The 16,436-nt window shown below is 51.9% G+C and overlaps 6 protein-coding genes across 6 annotated transcripts; 2 read left to right on the top strand and 4 right to left on the bottom strand.

Moving 5' to 3' along the window:
- Nucleotides 1–217: 217 nt before the first annotated feature.
- HMPREF1541_10132 (uncharacterized protein) lies at nucleotides 218–1,805 on the bottom strand (the record flags this gene model as incomplete). Its single annotated transcript, XM_008714803.1, has 2 exons — nucleotides 218–871; nucleotides 918–1,805. 2 exons carry the CDS (start codon nucleotides 1,803–1,805, stop codon nucleotides 218–220), a joined length of 1,542 nt encoding a protein of 513 aa, XP_008713025.1.
- Nucleotides 1,806–3,666: 1,861 nt separating this feature from the next.
- On the top strand, nucleotides 3,667–4,769 carry HMPREF1541_10133 (uncharacterized protein; the record flags this gene model as incomplete). Its single annotated transcript, XM_008714804.1, has 2 exons — nucleotides 3,667–4,589; nucleotides 4,637–4,769. The coding sequence occupies 2 exons, from the start codon at nucleotides 3,667–3,669 to the stop codon at nucleotides 4,767–4,769; spliced, it is 1,056 nt and encodes a 351-aa protein (XP_008713026.1).
- Nucleotides 4,770–5,459: 690 nt separating this feature from the next.
- On the bottom strand, nucleotides 5,460–7,242 carry HMPREF1541_10134 (uncharacterized protein; the record flags this gene model as incomplete). Its single annotated transcript, XM_008714805.1, has 4 exons — nucleotides 5,460–5,813; nucleotides 5,866–6,558; nucleotides 6,606–6,934; nucleotides 6,978–7,242. 4 exons carry the CDS (start codon nucleotides 7,240–7,242, stop codon nucleotides 5,460–5,462), a joined length of 1,641 nt encoding a protein of 546 aa, XP_008713027.1.
- A 622-nt stretch (nucleotides 7,243–7,864) lies between these two features.
- HMPREF1541_10135 (uncharacterized protein) lies at nucleotides 7,865–9,791 on the bottom strand (the record flags this gene model as incomplete). The annotated part of the gene is made up of 7 exons (XM_008714806.1): nucleotides 7,865–8,091; nucleotides 8,149–8,367; nucleotides 8,419–8,472; nucleotides 8,525–8,985; nucleotides 9,034–9,253; nucleotides 9,303–9,597; nucleotides 9,642–9,791. The coding sequence occupies 7 exons, from the start codon at nucleotides 9,789–9,791 to the stop codon at nucleotides 7,865–7,867; spliced, it is 1,626 nt and encodes a 541-aa protein (XP_008713028.1).
- Nucleotides 9,792–10,620: 829 nt separating this feature from the next.
- On the bottom strand, nucleotides 10,621–12,598 carry HMPREF1541_10136 (uncharacterized protein; the record flags this gene model as incomplete). Its single annotated transcript, XM_008714807.1, has 6 exons — nucleotides 10,621–10,931; nucleotides 10,982–11,249; nucleotides 11,313–11,608; nucleotides 11,688–11,869; nucleotides 11,921–12,267; nucleotides 12,338–12,598. 6 exons carry the CDS (start codon nucleotides 12,596–12,598, stop codon nucleotides 10,621–10,623), a joined length of 1,665 nt encoding a protein of 554 aa, XP_008713029.1.
- Nucleotides 12,599–13,658: 1,060 nt separating this feature from the next.
- HMPREF1541_10137 (uncharacterized protein) lies at nucleotides 13,659–15,764 on the top strand (the record flags this gene model as incomplete). Its single annotated transcript, XM_008714808.1, has 3 exons — nucleotides 13,659–13,981; nucleotides 14,026–15,567; nucleotides 15,620–15,764. The coding sequence occupies 3 exons, from the start codon at nucleotides 13,659–13,661 to the stop codon at nucleotides 15,762–15,764; spliced, it is 2,010 nt and encodes a 669-aa protein (XP_008713030.1).
- Nucleotides 15,765–16,436: the final 672 nt, after the last annotated feature.

Genomic DNA, 16,436 nt, shown 5'->3' on the forward strand with positions numbered 1-16,436 from the left:
CCCTAACCCTAACCCTAACCCTAACCCTAACCCTAACCCTAAGGGATACCACTGCTCGCACTACCGCTTTTGTGAGCCGACACTGCATCACAGCCCAGGATCCAATAGGCCGAGAACCTAGTGGCTACCGCCGCTCACTCGAGAGGTATGACTTCAAGCAGATTTCATCCACGTCAGTGAAGTTCATAGGTTATTGTCGTCGTAATGGCGCTCGCATTCAGCCTATGTCCACGTGCACTCGCTTCTTCGGCTGTGTTGTCGTTTCGGCGTCTGGCCAGAAAGATGCGAGTAAGACATCGCGAATAGTGGTCCTCCTCGCGGGGTCCCATGCCAACATGTTTCTCAAAAGGGTATACAGCTGATTTGTGGGCACATTCAGCTCCTGTAACAGCACGAGTTGCGTTTGTCTGCTGATCATGCCGTTGCGAAGGCGGCGAAATGGTCGGTGGAACATCTCGAAACCGATGATGCCATAGCTGAAAACATCTGCTTTGTCGCTCCAGTATCCCCTTTGCGATATCCCCTCTTTCAGCTCATAGATCTCAGGAGGCAGGTAGCGAAGAGTGCCCTTGTAATGATTTTGACAGCGCGTCTGAGTTGTTGAATGCCCAAAGTCGGTAATGACTACACGGGAGTCGTTGGTAATGAGGATATTGTCGGGCTTGATATCGCGATGAATGACGCCGCAAGAATGGATGTGCCGCAGACCCTGTGCCCCTTGATGGAAAGCGCGAAGTAGTTGACTCTTGTCATTGGGAGTTCTCAGCCACTCCGCAAGGGTGCGCGGTGCATACGGCGAAAGGATCATGTAGAGTTCCTGCACTCTTGCGGCGCCAAGTGTGAAATGTTCGACTAAGCAACAAATATGTGCCTCGAGTATATCAGCCTTCACATCGAATAGGAATGGGGACACTCACATGCGTCTGCAACGCCTCGAAAATCTCCAGTTCTTTCTCCACCTCCTTCATGGTGTCGCGAGACTTCTTCACCCTCTTCACCGCGTAGACATCACCGGTTGTATCCTTAACGCAGGCTGAGACCACACCATAAGCGCCGGCTGCTTGAGGAGTTTGGAACTGGTAGCCATGGAGAGTAAAGTACTGATCGGATGGGGTAGGGTCAAGAGTCTCGATGCGATCCCCAACGAAGTACGTCGAGAGTTCTGCAATCTTGTCAAGTTGGGCGAGGTACTCTGTCCTGCGATGCTCATGAAACTGCAACTGGAAAGAGAGATTTCCGATTGTAAGTCCGGAAGTGCGCCGCGTCAACGCTGCGGTCCCGTTCTGGACCTTCACGCCATCAAGAATCACGTTCTTCTTTGGGGGCACTTTCAACATCAGGACTCTCGTTTCGCGATGATATACAATCTGCGCATGTCGACTACGCACGCGATCTCTCCTACCATCCACGGTCACCAGGAAATCCACATCTGGATCCGACAGAGCTTGTCGACCGCTGCCGATAACCCAGCCACGAGCAAAGCGCTTTGGTTGAAGACCAAGGCTCAGCCGGAAGTAGCCAGTATATATGCTTCGCGACGTAGAGCTAGGCTCATCCGACTGGTCATCATCTCCGAAGTTCTCTTGCTCCTCGTCAACATGGATATAGTTGCGAGCGTGAGGGTTCCACTCGGGGTCTGCGGATCTTAGTCTTGCGAGCTCATCAAAGGCCAACTTCGCGGAGTCGTTCACGGGCACAAGCTGTGCAAAGTCGAAGTCGAAATTGTCAGGGGTATCCTCGGAGTCCTCACGCGCTGCTCGTTGCTCGGCTTCGAATTCGGACAGTGTCTGGGTATCTCCGGACATTACACTGGCTCAATCGGCAACCGGAAGCAAGCAAGACCGAGCGACAGGACTAGAAAGGAAGCAAACCAGGCAGAAGGCCTCAGAGAGCGAAGCGCGAGACTTTATAGCGCGACAGGCGTCAGCGCATGGCGCGATGACTCGAGCACGTGGTTCGCATGTTGGAGGGCAGCAGGCAGCAACTGCGCTTCACGCGTCGCGATTGTCAGCCTCGTCATACTTGGCAATAAGCCTCGTGACGCACGGACCAACATTCCCGCCACCCTTGGCGTGGACAACCTCACCTCACCTGCGGACAACAATCGACTACCTTTACCAAACATAGTTCCTGCGATCGTGTTGCAAATTGAATACTCGAACTCGACCTACCTCTTACTATCCCATGAACGACGAACATGCCTCGCACACGAGGCACACAAACTTATGACGGCACGCTGAAGCTGGATGGTCTACGCGCCCAACAAACAGTCAACAGAGCCATCGGCAAGCTATGGCAGTATTCCGAACGACAAAGCCGGCCGGCGCGAGATCGTAGACTGTCGGCATTTCAAGCCTACTTCGAGAACTACCTCCAAAGCCAGGCCGATGACGACGCTCGAAGCGACTTGAGCCCGACGCCATCGCCTCGGTCTTCACCACCACCTCCTCCTGATCGCCGCCCTGTCTCCTCTTCGCAACGCAGACTCTACCGCCGTCGACAGAGAGCAGAAGGGACGCAGATCTGGCGTATATCCGCTCGCTACGGCAACAAGAATACGCAAACCCGATCCCAGCCAGTACAGAAGCCCAAGGCATTGTCTCATGCAATCGATGAGAACAATCATTCTATGGTGACAAGATCACATACAACCACGAGGACAAGGTTTTATCGATTAAATGTCCCTCCCTGAACACACTCTTGGCTGCAAAGTGACCTCTCATTGGTCTTCTGAAATACAACAGGCGAGGCTTCCGCGCTAGCTGTCGACTTGTCAAGTAAGGACACGGTTCACAGCGCCTATCCACCGCCAGGAATTCACCATCCCAATAATGATGCAATCTTGGGTCGTACGTCAACCAATTCTGGCTTAAGCCTAGCTGGTGCGAAGTGATTGCTTCACACTCCAGCTACCGCATTAGTGGCCGATGATTCGCTCGCATGGCACGTCCATGTTTACACCCTGTCACTGGCAGGAGCTACGGAGTCTGGCATGACTAGGAACATATCTATCCGGCCGACGCTTTATCTGGTGCAGCCATGGGTTGCTGGTGACTAGGCGCTACAATGCACGGCCCTCGAAGCGCCCTTGAGATTGCAAGGGCGGATTCAAAGAGCGCCCAGCTACTCACGACAGGACTCTCGAATAAAGGAAAGAAACCCCTTGCAGCATGTCTATCGGATCCATGAAGGGTTCGGTCTTCTCCGCTGAGAGTTAGCTAATGGTCGACATCGGTGGGCGGAGGTGCAAAGCTGAAGTGCGTCGAGAGGGGAGTAGACGGAGATATGTGAGGCAATGGATTGACTACCACGGCGATGACACAGTCTGGCCTGCATGATCTGAGACGTATCGCCTCGTCGGGTGAGCCTGCGAAAAGTAGCGACGTGAGGAAGAGTGTGTTCATAGCTCAATTTTCAATGTTGAAGATGATTCATCATACACCCCGAGATCCATCTATCCTTCAAATCCTACAGTCTACGGCATGGAAATGCTTCACTACCAGTTTCGGCTAATGGTGGATCAATAGGAAGAGAGACCGGGCATCTTGAAAGTGCGTCATACACGCATCATCTCACGGCCGCACCGCATTCCCGATTTCCGAAAACCAACCCACTTGTAACCAGCTCGTAGCATCTGCACAGTTTGGCTCGCGTCGAAACACAATCATGGAGGTTCTCAATATCAACACCGCTGACAAGCGTTCACCTCTACGGAATCAGCCATTGGATGGAGGCCACGACAAGAGTCTTCGTGATGCAACCGCTTCAAAGAACAACCCCGACGCTGACAGCGAGAATGGTGCCAACGCTTCTCTACTCTTCATTGGAACCGCCACCACGGTATTGCAATGGTCTAACCTCACTCTGATGACCGACCCAAACTTTTTGCACGCTGGAGACCACGTACACCTGGGACCTGGTGTGACCGGCACTCGGAAAACGAATCCTTATGTCGATCTGGAAGAGCTACCACCCATTGACGTTGTCCTGCTCAGTCACTACCACGCAGATCACTTCGATCAGCATGTTGAAGCTACACTGCGACGAGATTTGCCCATCATTAGCACACCACACGCCAAGCAGCATCTCTCCAACAAAGGCGACGGCGAATCCTTCACTGCTGTGACCGCTCTGGATGCATGGGACAGTACATTTATGAGTATTAAGCAAGGCGCGAATGACCCGACAGGGGAATTGTCGCCATACATCAAAGTAACCGGGATGCCTGGGAAGCATGTTCCGCCCGGTCCCCTCAACGTTGCAAATGAGATCTTAGGCGCCGTGCCACCAACAAATGGTTGGCTCCTAGAGCTCGGCTACAAGCCAGACGCATCGGAAGAAGCCGAAGGCTTCGACTGTGGGTATCGAATTTATATCAGCGGAGACACGCTGTTGATCGATGACCTAAAGAAAATCCCAGAAATGTATACGCATGCTGGAAAACCAATCGACCTGATGTTGATCCATCTGGGCGGTACTACGATTCCAGGACCTAATCTACCCTTGTTAATGGTGACCATGGATGCAAAGCAAGGGATCCAATTGGTAAAGCTGATCCAGCCCAATGTCACGATACCTATTCATTATGAGTACGTCCCTTCCCTATCCGACCATAGTGCGCAACTGACAGGTGCAGCGATTACGACGTTTTCTTATCTCCCCTTTCAGACTTCAAGAAGGAAGTACAATCAGCAGGCCTGGAAAATAAGGTTGTGTACCTCGACCGAGGCGAGGAGTTCAGGTTCAAAGTCAGACAGCCTGTGCAGTGAAAAGGTTGTGTTCGGGCTTTGTATCAGCCGCAAGTATCATATCAATTCATAAACATCTAGACATAGTATCTTTCTGTAGTGCCCAGTCACGACTAGCATCGACGATACTGTTCTCGGTGAGTATATGACTTGAACCTCTTCAGTAGGTACCGTGGATTTGTGCACCGCACCTCTATTAGCAAGCGCACTCGAACCGCGATATGGTATAGTGAAACCAACGTTGGGACAAGGGTTGCCTGCTCCATTTGAATCTGCAGAAGATGCATGCCACAATTATGCATCTCGTGTTTTTGTAGGTATGCTCAGGGCCCAAATCTATGGCTGTGTGGAATAGAAATCTTATTTACAAGCCGGGAGCGCAGTCACACCCTGGCGAGTCTGTCTACCTGGCCCAATTCGATCGAACGATGTTTCACACAACTTTATAGAATAGTCCAGTTGGCCACCGGGCACCGGCTGCGCCTGTCCCAAGCAGGGCGTTTATGATGTGCTGAAAATAAAGGTACATTTGGTGTACAGTGTAATTCTCTCCAGATTCACTCTTGTCGGTGTCATATACGTTATCGGCATAAACCCTCCATCGGTGTTCGATTGAAGCTCTCACACTTGCAACTCATCTTGGGCAAACGCGACAGTAGACGGCCTGTCGACCACATTGAAAAATTGCCGTTCTTGTAAGCCTGCTCAATCTCAGGCGTCGTGTTCCACTACTCCTTTCTCATCACCAGAAGTCCGGCTCAAGCGCCTCGGTGCAGTGTAGGCGACACTGCTGCGGCGACGCTCATGCTCTTCAGTAGCTTCATAGTCGATGAGCACGTTACCCTGCTTATCGTATCGATGCGGTTCGTTCTTCGCATCTCTGACCGTAGTAAAGATCGAGCGATTCTTCACAAAGATAGCATCCATCTCCTCGAGAGACCGATATGCTGTCTCAGGGTAGAAGAAGTAGGTGACGGGCAGAATCAGAGCGCCATTGATGACAGCAAAAATAATGTAGGTCTTGTAACCAATACTGGTAAACGCAACGGGCGTGATCATGACGACCTGGACAACGTCAGCGTTGAAACATAACACCATTCAAGTACAGGAGATTTACCATGAAGTTCCAAATCCAGTTGGCAGTGGTCGACACAGCATTTGCCGGAGCCCGGATCTTGAGTGGCACAATCTCTGCAGGATACAGCCACGTCATACCAAGCCATCCAATGGCGAAGCAAGTGTTGAAAAGGAACAGGAAGACGGTCTCCACGATGCCGGCTTTGGTAGTGTGCAGCGAGTCGGTGATTGCAAGGACCACCATACAGATAGACATTCCTGCAGCACCGAAGATCATCAGCTTTCTGCGGCCGACTTTCTCAATGGTGAAAATAGCAATCCATGAAGCCATGAAGTATTCTGTTCCGTTACAGGCTGCGATAAGCTTTGCGTTGAAGGCAGAGAGGCCGACTTCGTTCTCGAGCACATTCGGAATGTAGTAGGTAATGAGGTTGATTCCTGAAATTTGCTGAAACATCTGGTTGACGTAGGCGAGAACGACTCTGTGGAAGTGTCGATTCTCATCCATCGTGAAGAGGTCCCGAAAGCTTCCTTTCGATGCCTCAAGGACAGTATCTTTGATGGCATAGAATTCGTTAGTGACGAACTGGCTGTCAGGTTCGACATCATTCAGAACCGCTAGCACTTCCAATGCTTCATCTTCTCTGCCTCTGAGGAGAAGCCAACGAGGTGATTCGGGTAGCGAAAAGATGAAAAGGATGATCGGAATGCAGAAGAAGATCTGGAATGCAAGCTATGAAACGATCAGTAAGGCACATGCAAAAAAGTTTGACCACTTACCGGAAACCTCCAAGACACTGGATTTGGGTCTGTGAAGTAGAGGCCGAAATCAATCCAGTATGCTATCATGACACCACAGACGATCAGAGAGCCTTCGATCATGACCAGCTTGCCTCTCTGATGCGAGCGAGAACACTCGCTTTGCCAGGTTGGGATGGTTGACGTATTTAAGCCATTTCCGAAACCGGTCACCAGTCGTCCGATGATAAATTGTTCAAGTTGATAGGAACTTGATTGTAGTATAGCACCCACTACCATGATGCATGTACCGACGAATATGGTCCGCCGCCTCCCCAAAGGGTTGCCGAGGAAAATGCAAGCGACGGCGCCTGTGCGAATTAGTACAGCCCCCTTGATCGTGTGCTTACGAACCGCAGAAACATCCTAAATTGTAACTTGCAACTGTAATGCCTTGATAAGTCGAGCGAGCGTTCCGTTCCTCGGCTGAGATGTCCGATGCATACTGGTCAATTGTTGGGAATTGCTCGCGGAAGCTGATCAGCGTCAAGAGACCGCCAGTGACACCTTGGTCGTAGCCGAAGAGAAGGAAATCGAGGCCAGCGAGAACGCCGACAGCGATCTGTAGCTTCGATCCTCGAAGGCCGAAGTAGTTCTTCTTGTCCGATTTGCCAAACATGGTGGCGGATGTCAAGAGAAAGCAAGCTCGGAAGTGCAGAGCTTGGTACATTAAGCGTGCTTGGAGGTTCATTTAACAATGACACAACAGCTTGGACGGTATTTCCTGTTACAGCAACCCGCGGGGCGGCAAGCCACAGGAGGAAATGATGACGAAGGTGGGTATGGGGAAGCAAGAGATCTACAGCCGTATTACCGCGGACCAAATATTCAGCCACTGAAAAGCAGATCCCCAGATTGCGGAGCAGTGTCCCTGCAACGCTGGGGTCGAACGCTGATTAAGGCACGTGCGAAAGCTCTGACGTGGCTGGCTTAGCATGGATTAGGCAGGCCGCTGGGGACATGACCCTGACGAGAGCTGGGAACATCCTCTGATTTGCTGGAAAATCGGCCTTGAGCAAGGGACGACCTAGTGTGCTACGACTTGCAGCCGTTAGATCGCTCATATGGTCCTTGATCTTCAAGAGCCATACTTGTACATCCCCGGCTCGATCTAGAGTGTCCAATATTGATTGCTTGTCGCGGAGCTTCACCTGTCCCTTCAAGAAGGTTCGTCTCATTACCTTGTATACCAATCAGGCTGTCACGGTATCAGTGAACCCAGAAAGGTAACATAGAAGTTTTTAACTCACAGTCCACGCGTCGAGCCACTTGCCCACGGTACGGATCTCCCAAAGATGGGCCTCGCGGATCATGTCCGGCTCAGCTTCGACATCTAGAATGCCATAGCTATCCCAATGATGTCCCGCACCGTTGATGAAGTATTCGTTAATTCCGCTAGGGTTTACCGACGGGTAGCGATTGCCGGCATCAGGCGAATGGTAATCTACACCATTCCAGACATCTGCACCTGTTCAGGTGTCAGTTGGGCTACTTGCCGGTCAACAGAGTCCGAGAGTAAACATACTTCCATCAATCAGGGCAAGATTCATGGCCGTGATGTTCAGGTCACCATAGCTGTCGTAATAGGTGAGGTTGGGGCCGTTGGGGTCGATGGAGTTGTACCGCCCTGGAGGGAAGGCCCAGTTGCACCAGCGTTGGGTATAGTCAGGTTGTATTTGTCTTGACAGGAGAGACGGCCGTCCCAAAGGCTGGGCAGCTTGGTATGCTCCCAGCTCGGTACACGCTGTCACCATTAGTCCAATAGTCCGAGGCACGACGGGTCAGGGTCTCCTACTTGAGTAAAGGTACGCTCGCGCTGTTGTGGTCGTGGTGTTAGCCAAGGATGATTCTATGCGGCAATTAGCTGTGAATGATCTCTGCAAAAGAGGGTTGCGTCAGACCATTGGAAACTCCAAAGCAGCCATCGTCTGAGGATCCATAGTTGCCGCTTAGGCAAAGTGGGAGATAGTTCTGCTGAAAGTAGTTGGCGTACCCGCCCAAGCCAGGCCATGATTCGCCGTTTGTGTAGTTTGCCAGAGCGGAATCATTTTGTGTGATATTTTTCGGCGCGTCATCATTTGTGACATTCCCGCAAAACCACCAGAAATGAGGGTCAGAGACAGTCTCGTTCCAATTCAGCTCCTGCCAAGTTCCGAGTGGGTAATTCATAGGTCCGCCTACTGGTAGGGCGATCGTGTACACAAAGTCACGGATATCCTCAAGATCTTGCAGACCGAAGAGCTGCTTGAGCTGGCCAACGGCAGCGGTATTGTTGGCCTCGACAAGCATGTCGACTTTGTCCACGATGTTGTTGATCCTTGCAATGCAGTCCTGAGGTCCGAATTTCTGGATCGGATCATACCTGGCATTCATCAGACTATTCTACTGCAGACAGCAGCGTCGGACTCACCACTCGGGATATGCATAGACTGCGTGGATAACGCCACTGGATCCAATGCCGCCATACAGAATCTTCTCTCCTGTACCGCCGTACGTAACAACCGAAAATGCAGTTTCCGCACCCGCTAAGCTACCTCCATAGAGGATCCAAGGCGTGCCAGGTGCAGTGAGATTACCAGGAACGCCTGGAAACGTGGCATGCTGGGCGAAGTAGGCATTATCAGCAATCGCTGGTCCATCGTCAGTCTTGGGCACAGCATAATGCGGAAGATCTCATACTCTGCTCATTTGACAAGTAGGCCAAGTCGTCAGTTGTGCTTGAATTGCCAAACGGCAAGCTCTGGCCATAGTAGCGGTTCTCTAGGATGACACCCAGGCCATTGAATGCCTGCATTAGAATCTGAATGATGCCGGTCTCCAGATTACTGAATCGACTCTCGCCAGACGTCTCGCCCCCGATGTAAAGGAAGACAGGTCCACCAGTTTTGTAGTAAGTATCATCGAAGAAGTAGCGCTGCTTGAAGGTATCATTCGTGTGAGGCGCATAACGAGGGCTATCGGGAAAATGATCGATCTACCATGTCAGAACATCTCAGCGAACGTAGCCGAAGAGCTTACCGGTTGATCGATGGTGTTCGCAGGATAGCTCGTTGGTCGACTCTGACGAGCTACGAGGTGATTTTCGGTTTTTGAGGCCCGGAGACCGCCCAGTGTGGGCGATCCACTGGCGACACCGAGAAGGCTGGCGACAACGAGGTTGAAGCGCATCGTGACTAGTCCTGATATCAGAGGCGCGAGAGAAGCGCCAGCTGGATCTGTGCGGTTTTTGTCTGCCGCTGCCAGCTCTCACAGCTAGCAAAGCTCTGGCGATTGCATCACCGGTCGAAGCTATGGCTTCTATCGCAAGCTTGGGGTCGCATTGCACAGGACTTGTCCCCAGTACCAGGACGGCACTAACGGCGTCTTTGCAGGAACGCAGTAGTCGGAGGCCCCTCATTGGGAAGGTGAAAGGTCGAGGAGAGGGGTCAAGTGGATTTCGCTGGAAGCTGGAGGCTTGCGAGCTCTCCAAGCAACGTGCTAAGTAAAAGCTTAGTGAGCTTCTCCAAGCTTCGGTGCAACCTTGAGCACTCGGTATCTCGCTAGCTTATCGTGGCTGCCGAGTACGTCTGTTCCGTGCTGCCGATCTGCACCACTCCCCCAAATCTTATGCGACCATTACGAGTAGAAGCAGGTTTTTTGACGCCCACTACGATAGTGGTAGCGGTGACGCGGCCGGTCTAAATGCGCGCGCACCAGCAAGGTATGCCAGCGACTATTTGCAGATGCTTCGTTGTGGGGACTTTTGGAGGGGATGCGAAGCAACCTTCGTGCAACATATCTATCAGTTGGACCCCTCAGTCCTCGTCTCGATGTAGCTCGGCTAGGAGCACATCGGCAAGTCCCGTCCTCCCACCTCTGGAGCACTCACTATAATGCGTTTGTTATAACAGTGTCCCATCAGCAAGTTGCCGGTCTATTCCGGTCCCGGGCACAGTTCCAACATCTGCTGCGAAACCATCTGTGTCTCGCGACCATCGATGGCTGTAGCTTCGTTGCATCAGGATCCTACCGTGCCGTCCTTGTGCCGCCTTAGGGGTTTTCCAGCTCTGGTACCGGTGACCCTGCCCTCGTCCAATACAATCTGGCCGTTGACCAACACAAAGCGAACACCCCTGCTTGGCATTTTCGGTTCATCGAATGTTGCCATGTCTTTCACTGTTGAAGCGTCAAATACAACAATGTCAGCTGCAGAGCCCTCCGCAATGCGACCACGATGAGGGTAGATGGAAAGACGCTTTGCTGGTCGCGAGGTGAGATGAGCAATCATGGAGGGGAGCTTCAAAAGACCGAGATCTCGAGCGTAATGCCCTGTCGGAATATTAGTTGCAGGGTCGCAAAGTAGACTTCAAAGAGCTCACCAAGATATCGAGTGAAAGTGCCATAGGCTCGAGGATGTACTTTGGTCCCATGCAGAATTGCATCGCTGCCTGCCATGTGTACGGGATGCTGCATGATCATTTGAACATTCTCTTCGTTGCCGATATGCATCAGGCAGTTTGTCGCAAGGCGGTCTTTCTGGAGTATCTCATAGAATATTTCAATGGGTCTTTGGTTCAGAGACGTGGCAATTTCGCCGACCCGCCGACCAGAGTAGTGAGCGATCGTTGGATCTGTCACTTCGCCAACCTGCAGCAGTGAATATCTTGTCTGAGCGAATGAATTAATGGGAAACATGGTAGATCTACTAACCTGTATTTCGTCCCAGTTGGTCGGGATGCCGTGTCCACCATCACATCCTTCGACCTCGACAGCAACACGGATGCGTTCTTTGATAGCTGGGTCTTCGAGGCGCTGCATTGTTTCGGAAGGGCCGCCAGATGAAGCCCAGCTAGGCAGTAAGGCGGCTAGCGTTGTGCAGCCAGGCAGGTATGGATACGTATCGAGTGTGACGTCAAATCCTTGTCCAAGATGTTTGTCTATCATGGATATAAGGGTGGGAGCTCTGCCCTTGTTCTCCGAGAAGTTCAGTGTGGCGTGTGTCAAGTCTAGACGGAGAAGTAAGTCGAGGAGTCCGTCCTGTACCTGCATAAATGTCCACATGTGACAATGATCAACACTACTTACGTATGGGGCATCGGGTCATGCTTCCCAGATCTAGCATTTCTTGGTAGCTTTCAATAGCACGAAAGCCGTAGCTCCTGTGATGCGGCGCGTAGAATGATCCGGGATATTCTTGAGCGAGAACTCTGCAAAGTGATGCAAGCTCCGAGTTCGAGGCATACATGCCAGGCGTGTAAGTCAGTCCACTGTTGAAGCATACGTTAGACTTGCAGAAGATGTCTAAGGGAACTCTGTACCTCGACATGCCCACAGCACCTTGATCCATAGACTCACGGAGTAGCTCTGTCTGTTCAAGTATCTCCTCAGGTTTTGCAACAGTATCGAATGGACCACAAGCAAGCAGACGTAAATTGCCTTGCGGAACCAAGACGGCAACGTTGGTCGCTGTTCGATTTCTGTCCAGGCAATCAAGATACTCTCCAATGGTTCGCCATTCGAACAGACCAATCTGCTTCAAGTCTGTCTGACACTCTATGTCAGTGGGGTTGCCGTTCCATCCTGCAATTTGCTCTCGAATAGCTCGCATTTGCTTTTCGTTGCGAACAGGTGCATATGAGATGCCATCCTGGCCAACTACCTCAGTCTGCACTGATCAGCGACTGGACTCACACGAGGTATCGCCTGATTCGTGGCTCAATTGCAGTATGACTCACGGTACATCCTTGAGTGACCTTTGCCTCATGAGTAGGGTGAGTCAATAGGTAGAGATCAGAATGCGCATGCATATCGATAAATCCGGGTGTTAGGTAGCACCCAGCGCCATCAATCCGACGGGCATTATCGCTGTGAAGAGACCTTGGGGGTCCAATCTTAGCGATGATGCCGTTCCGGATGAGCACATCGGCGGCGTAAGGCTGGCTCCCTTCATCGCCGTCAATGATGTTTACTGCTGAAAACAGTACCTCGCCCTCCATGATATCAGGCCACTTTTACGAAGTCGACCAACTCGGATTGGACAGCAGTGACGTTATAGTCTTAAGGAATGTTTGGGATACTCGCAACTTATTTACTCACTGTCATTGTACGGCGCGACAGATAGATCCTCAGCATCCTAGATACCGTGGTAGCGGTGCCGAGGGGCAACACTGCAAGGGCTAGTGATCAAAGGCTGTTGGAGACGCGGATTTCGACGCACTGTTCCTGATACGCTCAATTCGGACACTATGCCGTGCTTGTAAATCTTGGTAGTTGTGCCAAACGCAGTAATGATCGTGTCTGTTTGAGCGTACAAGTTCCGATGGCACACAGCTGAGTCCAGATTTGCAGCCTTCAAAATGCTTCGGGCTTCAAGCAGGACGCAAGCATACGAGCACAAAGTTCCCGCCACACTGAACCATTTGGCTTCCCCGCAATAAAACAAAAGCCTCCGGCGGATGGACTTGCCATGAAGTGGGCGGAGATGGCCGAGCCAATCAGATGTGTTCATTCATCGTAGTGCTTGCGTTACTGTGTAGAAATGATAGTCCTAGTTCTGTGGAAGGCGTTGCTAGACTTTTTCGTGGTTCAAGATGGTACTGAAGTCAGACCATCACTAGCGCTGTGTCTTCTGAGGAGTATTCAAGTCGTCTTCAACAGGTGCGGGCAGGATCTGGCGTGTTGATCACGACCCGGCCCCTGAAAGATCGCAAGGCATCGTACTATGGTCGTTCCACCGAAGGTACAATGATTTACCAACACCCAGTATGTATGAGGCCGCCAGGAGCGGAGAAGGAGCTCGGATCCGATTATAATCGATGTAAGCTGCGGAAGCCATTGCGCAGGGGCGGAATTGATGAACTGCGCCAAGAAGTAAAACAGCTAAGCCTTCTTTGGCAGTCTCAGCCGATGTCGATGTGTCGAGGCACTCTGGGAAGCACACTCATAGAACACATATAAGGGAGCTCGCTCTTCGGATCATCGAGAGACCTTGCACCTCTAAGCTGTGACCCGCAAGTCATATCACTTTGGCAAGCTACGTCATCTGGAAAGCCTAACATGACGCCCCATCCACTGGATATACTTACCGTCGACGAAGTTTGTCGTGCCAGAGACGCTGTCAAGACCCTACACCCAGAGCACAAGCTATTCTTCAGAGAGCTCTACCTGGACGAACCTCCCAAGGCTGCACTACGACAGTATCTCGATGCAGAGCATGCCGGCAGCTCGCCAGCGCCCCTTCCTCGGCAAGCGCTATGTCAGTACGATGTTCTAGACGGCAAAGGCGGCGTCCAGTCGCACGAATCAATCATTGACGTATCTTCTGGGAAGAGGATATCCCACGAGATAGTTCCGGAAGAGCACCATGCTTCACTTAGCACGTAAGTGATTTCTCGCCGTCCACAGCAAGCGCTGACCAGTAAAGGACGGAGTTCAAGCATCTTATCGTGGCATGTGGAAAGTCACAGCTCTTCAAAGACGCAGTTGCCAAACTCAAACTGCCGGAAGGCTTCGAAGTCGTCATTGAGCCATGGCCGTATGGTGGACTAGCTGCAGATGAAGAGAATAACCGATATTTCCAAGGCTTGTTATTTGGTCGTGACACAAGACTCAACAACCCCGACTCCAACTTCTATGCTTACCCTCTACCATTGATTCCTATCATGAATGCCAGGACGCGAGAGATCGTCAGAGTGGACAAGCTCCCGACTGGTGGCGAACAGGACGGCTTGCAGGACGACACCCATTTGGAGAATGTCATCGACCACTGCAGCGCTGCCGACTACGTGCCAGAACTGCTGCCTCAAGGCACAAGGAAGACTCTCAAGGCGCTGAACGTTGCTCAACCCGACGGTCCATCGTTTAGCGTGACTGGCGGCCTCGTTGAGTGGCAGAATTGGCGCTTCCGGGTCGGTTTTAACCCTCGGGAGGGTGCTACGATCCACGACGTGACGTATCAGGGTCGAAGCGTGATGTACCGACTGAGCATCAGTGAGATGACGGTCCCTTATGCGGACCCGCGCGCACCTTTTCCGCGGAAACAGGCATTCGATTTTGGCGACGGCAGCCTTGGACACGCAACAAACAATCTCCAGCTGGGCTGTGACTGCTTGGGAGCTATAAAGTATTTCGACGGTGTTATTGTCGACTCAGATGGCAAGGGACAGGTAGCCCCTAATGTCATTTGCTTGCACGAACAGGATAATGGGATCGGATGGAAGCATACCAACTGGCGGACGGGACGTGCGGTGGTTACCAGAAACCGAGAATTGGTTGTCCAGTTCATTATCACGCTGGCGAACTACGAGTACGTGTTTGCGTACAAGTTTGACCTCTCCGGTGGCATCACGATCGAAACCAGGGCCACAGGGATTGTTAGCGTCGTCAACATCGACGCTGGCAAGACTAGCAAGTACGGGAATATTGTCAGTCCTGGTGCCCTGGCTCAGAATCATCAGCATATATTCTGTGTGCGCATAGACCCCGCTATCGACGGGAACGAGAACACAGTAGTGGTCGAGGAATCACATGCCGTCCCATTCGGCCCTAACAACCCGGCGGGCAATCTGTATGAAGTTCGCCGCGAGCCTGTTGAGAACTCGAAGTGGATTGACGCCTCATCTCGGCACAATCGTGTCATCAAACTCGTCAATGAGAGCAAAACAAACCCTATCAGCGGGAGACCTGTTGGGTACAAGTTTACGCCTGCAGATACGCAGCTTCTCCTCGCCCAACCAGAATCCGGACAGGCACAACGGGCTATTTTCGCCCAACACCACGTTTGGGTCACCAAATATCTTGATCGAGAATTGTATGCAGGCGGCAGGTATACACTACAGAGTAAGAAGGAAATTGGCGGCGTTGGCGATGCCGTCAAGCGGGAAGACGCCGTGAAGGACACCGACGTTGTCATTTGGAGTGTGTTCGGCCTGACACACAATCCTCGAGTTGAGGACTGGCCCGTAATGTGAGTTGTGCTCCCTCAAATGCGCCAACGCCAGAACTGACTTGATTGACAGGCCTGCCGAAGTACATCAGATCAATCTGAGACCAGCAGACTTCTTCACCCAGAATCCGTCGATCGATGTGCCTTCGTCGAGGAACATGTCATCGGTATCGACGAACGGCGCCGTGACAAACGGCACGCCGGCTTGCTGCAGCTAGAGAGGAAAAAGGGCCACTGTTCGTGGAGTTCAGGCTGTGTTGTGTGACAGCGCTTTTTAGTCTGCGGGATTCCAGTCCTGTTTTCTGTAATAGGACAGTGTTAGGCAGTCGTAGCCGATGAACGGAATATGGGCACGATGGGTGCAGTTTTTGCACCAATCAAGTCAATAATCTACATGATGTCGCAACGTATTTCCTGAGGGCGGAAGAAGCTGCGTGCCTGGTGGCGAGGGGGTGAGTCCCGGGGAGAGCTAGGCCTAGCTAAACAGGTCTAGCGGTACCGTGCCCGCGCATCCGTCCCGAAGAAAGGTTCAGGCCTCACACACCGCACAACGTGCGAGCCACAGCTTCTCACTGTGCTTCAGAGCGGATTCTCAGCTACTATCACCGCACTGCTCCAATCGGTCAACATTTGGAGTGGCTGACTTTTGATACTGTGCAGTCACCGGACAACGCACAGGAGACTCCCAGAACTTGTTGCCGTGCGAGACCTGAGCCTCGTTGCTAACTGTATCATCGACTCGTTGCACACAGAACGTAGCGACATTGGCAAGAGGAGATCTGGTGACATTTGGACTCTTTTGCCGCCCGCCAATATATAGACAGCCTGGACAGCTCATGTATGAGACGGGCTATGATGTCGAGATGAAGCTCCATCCACAGCCGGTTTCT

Source organism: Cyphellophora europaea (genome assembly GCF_000365145.1).
Source record: "Cyphellophora europaea CBS 101466 unplaced genomic scaffold supercont1.12, whole genome shotgun sequence".
NCBI lineage: Eukaryota > Fungi > Ascomycota > Eurotiomycetes > Chaetothyriales > Cyphellophoraceae > Cyphellophora > Cyphellophora europaea.